This window comes from Rhea americana, unplaced genomic scaffold, assembly GCF_003343005.1.
Source record: "Rhea americana isolate MKP2758 unplaced genomic scaffold, rheAme1 scaffold_106, whole genome shotgun sequence".
Taxonomy (NCBI): Eukaryota; Metazoa; Chordata; class Aves; order Rheiformes; family Rheidae; genus Rhea; species Rhea americana.
The window spans coordinates 948,021-958,077 of record NW_028185106.1 but is presented as its reverse complement, the minus strand read 5'-3'; the positions used below and the strand labels follow the sequence as shown (position 1 = coordinate 958,077).

Here is a 10,057-nt window from a genome sequence, read left to right as displayed (position 1 = left end):
CAAAAATAGTCCCTGTTAGAAAGTCTCTGTTCTAAACTGATATGAAAGCATTCCCTGCACAGTGTACAGATTTTTGCAGAAACAAACAAAAAGCCAAAATAAACTGCTAATGCTGCAAAAATTGTTGTCCTTAATATTGTACACCGTGCATTGATTTTAATAAGCCAAGAGGAAAATGGGGGGGGGGGCAGGGAGGGAAGAGGAGAGAGGGAGGAACAAATAAACCTGTGGTAAAGTGTTACAGTTTTATTACAAACCTGGTGTATTCATAACGTACTTCCACAAAAGCAACAGCTATATTGGAAAGTAAATAAACTCTTCATAGTAAGCTTTTAAGGCCTAATATTTCTAGAGTATACTAGCCACATGATCGGATTATAGCTTAAATAAAATTTTAAAATGTTCTAAAGCCTCCTTAAATTTACAGTACACCCAAAAAGCGATAAAAATTCATTTTTCTTTATCCATTTCAATAATCAGAACCTGCCCCTCAATCATCACTTAGCTCCTCACAATTTTTAATTTTGCTTTATCATCCAATATAAATTTTCAATTACAATAGTAAGAAAGCAAAGGTGAAGACTCAAAGAAAGAAAAGAAGTTGCTGACTAGCCAGATCATTGACAGTTAATTCAGAACTGACCAAGCCAGCAAACAATGAGATTTTTCCAGTTTACACAGACTAATAACTAAGAAGGCTTCAGCTGAAACAAAGCCAAGATATGATCACTTCCACATTTATCAGTGATTTTGTCCATCTGCATGCCACAATAAAAATCTGTTTAAAAGTAACAGAGTKGTCAGTGGAAATCCTATCCCTTTCTACCAGAAGCAAAGCAAAATCTAAGAACCTGGGGAAAAGGAGGAGTCAAAAAACAGTTCTTAAAAAAACAGGGTAAATGTATTTTTGAGGGATTTTTTTTTTAATAGACAGGATAGTTTTTAAAGTTGTCATGTCAAAACTTGGCATAAGTGGAGAAAAAATGACAAATGTATTCTGTATCTACTGCTGTACACCAAATGTTTGACATTTATGCCTTGCTATTTTCTATTTGCATGGAATATCACCTTCATTGAAATGTTAACAGTGTAGAGATGAAATATGCAGCAAAATGGTGCATCACAAATGTGTTACATGAAGAACCTTCACAACTTCATGCACTCAGAAACATGCATGAAGAGAACAGGATGGCCAAGATGGTAATCAACCAGGCGCACTGGGTACAGATAATGCAAGAGCAGCACCGCTGATATTTTCAGCTAGAAGGAGGAAAGAGGGGAAAAAAAGAAAAAAAGATTGCCATTACTGAGGTAACATCACCACCAGATAACAATACATGCTCAAGTGTTAGCCAATACTGTTAAACAAAAATCTTCTCCAGATCATTTAACACAATACTGCAAAGAAAATCAATCAAAAAATCCCCCAAACACCCAGGAAAAGCACTCTTTATTTTTTCAAACCACTTTACAGACGTTGTTAATCTTTACAACATATCAGAGAAGCTGTTAAAGGGAAACTGAGGCAGGTCATGAAAACGCCTTGATCAGTTTCTCAAAGGAGGGAGGTCAGAATTCAAAAGCGAACCCCCCTTTCAGTTTAACTTGCTTCCTTAACGTGTACATTACAGACACTGCCAGACCGAGATTCTCATACAAAAATTGAGGTGAATAGCAAGGAAGAACCAAGTGTCACTTACATACAAGACACAGTAGAAGCATTAYGTAAACAAAAAAAATGAAAGAAAAGAAATGTATAAGAAAGTAGTTAACTAATTCAGTTTGTTAATATTATTTGCATTACCGTAGCATCTAGGGGCTGAAGTCATGACTGGGATTCCACCGTGCTAGGCACTGTACAAACACAGAAGAAACTCTTTATTTAAGCATTATTGCTGTTTGGTATTTAACTTATCAAAGTATAATAAAGTGAAAGGTGTGATAAGTGAGTGAGTATTAGCCTGGGAGTCTGAGTCTAGTTTTGGGAGTCAGTCTGAGGTCCAATAGCCCTTTGACCACAGGTATTTTACACTACTCTTTGTTTATATGCAGACACAGTTCTGCAAAAATACATTAGCACAATAAATTCTTAAGAATACTGAATACAGAGAAAGATCTACTATCAATCAAACTACCCAAATACAGAGAAGCAATAGACTAGACAGAAACTAAAGTTTGTCAGTTGTTGCTGGTCTCTCTCTGTGAAAAATACAAATAAACCTTTTATATAAATAGATATAAATTTGTGCTCTTATTTATCTCCAAAATTAACTGCCATATGGAAGCATCTCCTTTTTTGGTACCTACACTTAGCAAAGAGCTTGATTCTGTCCTCAGCTGATTACAGCTATAATAGCTTTTGCAAGATCTTTAGATTTCAAATTTTTCTTCATACAATGTGTGTAAAACTACTCCATATCGATAATAATCAAATAAATAGTTGTAAATTTCAAAAATTTAAAATACAAGATGAGAGGAACAATAATATGGAGCAATACTTTAACTATACTTCCATCATTTTCCAAATGAGTTATTTATACACTACTGGTTTCACTGTTTACTGGAAAAGTAAAGGTGAACTTCAAGACATTCTGTAAGATAATCATGACACTAAGATAGTCATGATAGTTATGGAAGGTGAATCCTGACATGGTACAACATGGGAAGCTACTAGTTAAACTTGAGAAGGTGGGGATTAGAGCAAGAATGCAAAGTAAAATAACTGAAAGAAAAATGACAATGCTTGGGCTGAAAGGAGAACCACCAAGGTACAGCAGACTCACCACTCTTTGTTAATGACCCGAGCACATGCAATATGACCATCTCATGTAGTTCATTTACACAAAGGCGGAAGGCATTATAAATACAGAGGAAAAGGCTAGTACTATACAAGAACCACAAAATAGCCTTGAGGACTGGCTAATCCACAAACATTATGTTTAATAACAGGAAGTATAGGGCTGCACACTCAGCCGAAGTTTATATAAACTCATTGGTTGGACATGACTAATAATGTGATACAGCTGCTGAAAGCATAGAACTCATAGAAGCATAGAAATACAAATACATAGAAATAGAAATAGAAACACATCTCTTATGTTCATCTAGAACATAAGAGACATGGCATTCTTAGCAGAGAGAAGGAAGCAACTGTGAAGACAAATACAGCCTTGCTAACACCTGATCATAACTGTATGCAATATTTCAGATGAGCTTAAGCTAATGAAAAGACAAACCTTAAGCCAGAGAAAACGCAGCAGAGAGCTATTTAGGTAACTAGGAAAACAGAGATTCTATCATACAAAACCAACTAAAGAAGCATGTTTTATTCACCCTACCAAAATGGAAGATAAGAAATGATCTTACTAGACCTGCATATAAAAGAGGTCCTATCTGCCTATCTATCTCCAGTATTAAAGGAGAACAATGACGAAATAAGAATAATCAAGGATATATTGTGCATGTCAAAAATTTAGGCTTGATAATAAGGCTTTTAACCCTCTGACTTTAAAATGGGGGTTAGGTGAGGGATCTACATGATGATGTTGCCAGTGCTAACAGAGGATCTATCTATTGCTATTGTATCTATTGTAATCTCAGAGCATCTCTCCTCAAACYCTTGCTATGTGCTAAGGCTTTGAGTCACTACTTCTCCTATGTGACCTTTCCAGGTTAGATACATTCTCAAAATCCTGAAATCTCTTCTTCTGTCTGACTCTACAAGCTCAAATCAGACAGAAACACAAGCCTGTGGGCTCAAAAAAGTATCTCTCAGCCTCTTTCCTCTCACTCATTCCATCCTTAATAGTGCCAGAAACATTTTTTTTTTTTTTTAAAGACAGCACGAGCAGCAGTAAAGAACTGATATTTTATGATATTTTATGAGTCCTGAACGCTGGCACAGCTTGCCTTCTCTCCTTGTGTGATCTTAGGGCCAGGAGTTACTCTGTGGTAGCTAGACGAACCCTTTAAATTCCAGAGAAGCTCCATCTCTGACAAGTGTTCATAGCAGCAGTAGGTGCAGAACAGAGCACACAACAACCCATCTCACATTCTACATGTTACATGAATATTGAGGCTCCTATTACAACACTTGTACCTCAAACAGAAGGAGCTGCAAAATCTATTCAGCACAGAAATGTTGTTCCCTTCTGGTTTTGGTGCCTAAGAATAAGTGTAACAAACTACCTTGTTCTTGTAACTTCATGATTATTTCCTATAAATATGCTTTAGAGTAAGTTAAATAAATTAAGAAGAAAAAAAGATCAACACACAAACAAAAAACGGAAACACACACACGCACACACAACATACCACCCCCCCAACACACACACACAAAAACCCAAACCAACTGGAAAAGAGARTGCTCCCTAGGTTCAGTGCCTGCCATTCTGACATAAACACTTACTGCCCAAGGTGCMCTGGGCCAGGTCAATCTGTTTCACTTATGCTTACTGCTCCTAGGGGCACCAAGATTCCTTGACAAAAAGTTCCTTTACAAAAACACCAAAAAATCTCAGTAATATTACATTTCAAGCATATATAACTACTCTTTCAATATTATCTGTTCAAATACTGGCAGTGCAGCTGGAATACAAAAAAACCCAAAGGATGACATGGCTGCTGCTCCCACTGGGTTCACAGTTGTAAATAAAATACAATAGTTATTACTAGGTAATCAAACTACTCCCCCCCCCCCCAAAAAAAAAAAAAATCCAGGATTTTATCCTCAGTGAAATTCAACACTTTATTCTATTATATTCCTCATTTGATAGAATACTATTTCATATGGGAGAATATTGTTGCAAGAAGTCAATTTTAGGACATGATGAAGTTGTAAAGATGAAATCTAAGCTCTTATCATTCGTGCTGGCAAATTCAGCCATTATCCACACTAAGACACATTATACAAATGTAGTTATATCTTATATAAGATACAAAGATATAAGATATATGGCAAGGTAAAGCCTATACCAGTGCTGTATAATTTGGAAACAGTTTAATGCAAATGTGTCTACTCAGGGAGGAAGTCAACAAGCTTGGGCCCCAAGGGACATGGTAGCATTAGGGAAAGCTGCAGGCAGAAGAAAAGCAAAGGACTTAAGCAGAACCTCTTGAAGAATCTGTGACTCTTCATCTTGTTATTGCAACTGTAAGTGTGGACTAATTTACACTCCTGAAAATCTGACTCAAGGAATCCAGGAATTTTTGAATGCCCTCTCATACCCTTGGTGACTCAGCATGCAGAGATGCTAGAATGAACTGAATAGATAAATGATGACAACAGGAATTTGAAGTTTACCTAGTTTACTATGTTTCCCCCATAGGTGGGAAATAACTATGAAAAGGTGACTGTCTAGCAGTTCACCAAAGGGAGTGTGAGAGAAGAGATGAGAATACGATAAATACTTGTATGCCTTAATTTATAAAGTAAATATATAAATTGGCTCAAATCAATTTGGAGAGAACACARCTAGGCCGGAGTGGGTAGAGATGGCTGGGGATCATGGAAAATATTGCTCAAATTCTATTTTTTCAATAAAATGTTACCTTATCCCTTGATTTTTTCCAGCCAGCTCTAATAGCTCCATATATCCTATCACTTTTTATTCCTTCTGTCCTCTCTGTTTCGTCTGATGAGATTGTTTGCTCCCATTTTGTGTGACTTGTATCAGGTGCTAGCTACATTAAAATATTTTTCTGCTTTTCAAACTCTTAGCTCAGGGACTAAGATCAGTAAGCATCACGGTTGAAAATGACAACAACAATCATTAGTAAAAATACTTGCACAAATACTATATGCATACTACTGACACTGCATAAATGAGCACAAAGAAATTATGTTATCAAGAGGACAGTTTCATAGGCTTTAAGGCCAAAAGCAGCTATTAGACTATCTAGTCTGACCTATATAACTTAAGTTTGTGGTTTGAAATTGTTTCTTACTTGATAGGTACTGTTGGTGACCCTGAACGATGAAAGTGAACATTCTGCCATTTCCCATCACGACGGTGCCAGACCCGTGTTTCCTCTGACTGCATAGTCTTTGGCATCCCACTTCCATCCATGTACTGTGTCAGTCGTATATATGCAATGCAGGCAGCATCATCACCCACAAGGTGGACATGAGGATTGAGGATAATGGTGTGGATTGGCTTATTACTTTTGGATAAAGCTAGGAAACAAACACAAACACAGAGAATACTTAGTAATAAAAATACTAAGAGACTAAGTAATATTTAGTGTATAGATACTAAGTAGTAAATATATACTAAATAATAAAAACCATTTGCTGATAATCACGCACAACTAGCTCAACTATATTGTAGAAATGAGTACAGCTGCAGCAGGAAGTATGATTTCTGCTTTCCATTAGAAAACCAATCGAATCTTTAATAGTGTATATTATTTTATCCATGTAGGTACCAAACAAGTTTCAGTAATTGTCCATAAACAATTATTTCACACACAGACACACACACACACAAATAAAAAGATACAGTATTTCCTTTTCTTAGATCTAGGAGTAAGGTCTTGAGAAGAATCCCAATACATGGTTCTTAATAGTTTTAATGGCAATTAACTGCAAAATACCTTTTTGAATGCTAGTGACAAAAAAGGATTAATTTAGCATTTCTTACTATTAAAACTACCTGATTAGGTCTCTGGTCATATTTCAACATGATGATCATACTGGTGAGATGTTATACAATTGGTTGGGTATCCTGGTAAAGTGCAAGCTGTTACCATGTGTTTCATTTCAGTAAATATGACTATACTTAGAAGGCTCACCATCTTGAGTTTCCAGTGGTCACTACTGWGTCTAATGACATTTGTAGTTAATATATATAGTTAATGACCTTCAGCTTTTTACTAACGCCTGTGAGATACTTTATTAAGTGCTGATATCTATAAAATTAAAAAAAAAATAGAGGAAACGAAAATAAAAATTTTAAGGTAAAATATGAAATAATCTATTTTAGATATAGAACAGAATTTAGGAATACCATAATCCCATTTTATGCTCAGACATTTCTCAGAAATTCCTATATGAGCTAGTATCTTCACCTATAATATTTTATTTCCTTTTGAGTCAAATCTGCTCTAAGAGTTACCTACAGAACATGATCCCCCAGAACTTTATTAAATCCAATCATTGAATAATTTTTCTTTTTTTTTATAGCAGACATGTTTTTATTAAATATATATACAAGCATACAGAGACCAACACAAAAAAAGATCGTTGATCAGATCCTCAGCAGTATAGACTGACTGACTGCAGGGTCTTCCCCAATGCATCAAATAGTAACAGCTGTTATAAATGCAGTGGAAATGCTGACTTTCAGTCGTAAATCTCTAGTCACATGAATTAGCGATCTTCCTTGTAAATATTCCTAAACTGTGATATTCTCTTTCAGCAATGGAAAACATTTATAARAACCACTTGTCTACACATCTTACTTTTCTTTTACATATCTTAAATTTCCCTTTCCAAATACCTGAACTTCCACTACCTAAAGTCCCCTGGGATATCTGAACAAATGCAGCAGAAACAGCAGGAAAAATAGATATAGTAGAACTCCAAATGAAAAATAACAACCCCTCTACCAAAACCAATGACACAAAAAACAATCCCAAACCAAACTGCTGATGAGCAGGGAGACACATTCACAAGGAACAGATGAAGATTTACAGAGATGAAAATGGATGTTTACCATTTTCAAAGTAAAACCGGTGAAAGTCCATCCCTTCTACTAGGTTACCCAAAGCTTCAGGTTCAAAAGACGTAAGGCCTGGATCACAGATTTTTCTGCGGAAAGTAAAAAACTGTTGCAATAAACACATACAGTTACTAAACACAACGTTGGACAGATTTATTTCTAAATGCCTCCTTTATTCTCATTGGGAACGTTACTTACATCTGACATCACACTGTAAAAGAAYGGAACTTACACAAACAGTGTAATAGGAGTTCTGGTTTCACCTTAATCAATAAAGTTTAGCAGTTTACTTCACAGGGACCAGTTTTAAAATAACTCATCTTTTGACAAAAGACTGTCAAAGACAGTCCTACAAGTCAATGGTACTACACTATCAAATTCTAATTTTGTCTCTGAAAATTGCCTACCTCTGTGCAATCCAATGGCTAACACCATTATTTAGGTAAGATCTTTATTTTTCTTCAATCTATTAAAATTTAGATAAGAATTTGGAATAAGCTCCCACTTAACACCTCTACAACAAAGGTTTTAACGCTATAACATGAAATGAAATTGTTGTGTTGGAAAATTTTTAAAAAAGCTGCCTAAGTCACAAGAAAAGCACAGACATTGTTGAATTGTGTGGCTTGTGCCAGAACAGGGCAGAGTCTACCAACAGAAACACAAGAGAACAAAAGATATGTTGAAAAGTGCTTACGATGCATCTTTTCTCTATTTCTTTTCTATGGTAGGAAGCAAAGAGGCACAATGATGGTTTGTGACTTTGCACAGAAAAGTTGACAGAAATCAGCCCATTTTCRCTCAGCAAATTCTTACACAGAAGTGCAGTGTTCAGTAGAGGCTGGCCATATGGTCTTTCATGCTTTTTAGTACAAATGGGATTCTGGTAAGTACCAATCTCTATATATGATAAATACTTCTAAGACATGACTTTACTTTCATACATCAAGAAAGATCACTACATATTTTGCGTCAGGATTACAGTCCTGGCTCACATGGTCAGTATGCTAGATTTACACTAGCATCTCCTATGAAATTGGCAATCAGGCTAGCGTAAAGCTGATGCAATGCAGTGATGAACAAATCCTATTTTTCTTGGGGGCATTGCAGAATGAACTTTACGAAGACATACGTACACTCACACACACACATCAAATCTTCTCACTCTCTCCAAAACTTACGTGTATGCTTCAAAGTCCCCATTATTGATAGCTTCAATCAACTGCTCAGTAACCTTGATAATCTCTTGCTTACGAGCTAGAGAAAGATATAAACAMAATTCTTAAAACGGAAAGCAAAGCAGAAAGTGACAGCTGAAAGGTTGTCAAAGTAACAGCCATATCAAAGGTATTCTGTCATTCCTCAGTTGATACAACTGCCATTTCTCTTCCTCTTCTATAACCATAAGACAAAACATTAAATTATTGTTTTACACTATTTTGGCCTCAGCATGCTCACATATTCATGAGGAAATTAAACACACATCAAGACCAATAATCAACTTCCTATCATGATTCTGATCTTCTTTCCTTCAATGAAGGACCTACTGTTTAAAAAACAAAACAAAACAAAACCCAAATCCCTCAAAGCCCAACTCTTTAGTCCAAATTAAAGGAAGCTGATTATCATTTCATAAATGATGAACTAATGATTCACATGCACATGGACACTTTTAGCTTGTAAGCATATAATGCTAATTTTCAGAAATCTTTGCAACACTTTTGTGTACATTTAAGTACACCAGAACTTTGGCCAAAGATGTRTATTTAAGTAAAGAGAAATTTAGGCTCTGAACCTAAAATCAAAATTGTTTGGTGCAAAGCACCATGGATTTCACATAATATGTGCACACACCTACACAAGTCTAACTACGATACAGTGACTTCGGCGACAATGATTGTGACTATGCTTTGCTTGTATAATGCCTAACACATCTAGGTTAAAATAAATCTCAGTCAGACCATTTTGGGATACTACAGTAAAACTATTATTTAATAATAATAAATCCTAAATAGTAACAGAAGTATAATAAAAACAACTAGCAGAATATGTATTTTCTCATGAGACTCTTCGAACTCAAGTATATTTCTCCTTTAACTGTTGGCAAAGAAATAAGCTAGCAAGTCAGTATTTTTTTTATATTGATAGTTACACTAAAACAATATCAAATAAACTTGTGCTGCATTATGTATTAATAATATCACTTACTCTAGGAGAACAAAGTATTAAGAAAGCTTCAGAAAGCAGAAAACTAACTGGCTTCACTTTGAAAACTGACTTCTACCATTAAAACTTGCTTCTTGAGGAACTGAGGCTTATATTTTTATATTTTTGCA

General features: G+C 35.5%; 1 protein-coding gene across 1 annotated transcript in view; it reads right to left on the bottom strand.

Annotated features, from left to right (window-relative positions):
* Positions 1-5,942: 5,942 nt before the first annotated feature.
* Positions 5,943-10,057, bottom strand: part of CAMK2D (calcium/calmodulin dependent protein kinase II delta) — a 165,627-nt gene continuing 161,512 nt past the window's right edge. Inside the window, exons 18-20 of the mRNA XM_085309449.1 lie at positions 8,903-8,978; positions 7,716-7,810; positions 5,943-6,175 (exon numbers count right to left, since the gene is read on the bottom strand). Coding sequence (XP_085165575.1) covers positions 5,943-6,175; positions 7,716-7,810; positions 8,903-8,978 — 404 coding nt within the window. The remainder of the gene's footprint in view (positions 6,176-7,715; positions 7,811-8,902; positions 8,979-10,057) is intronic.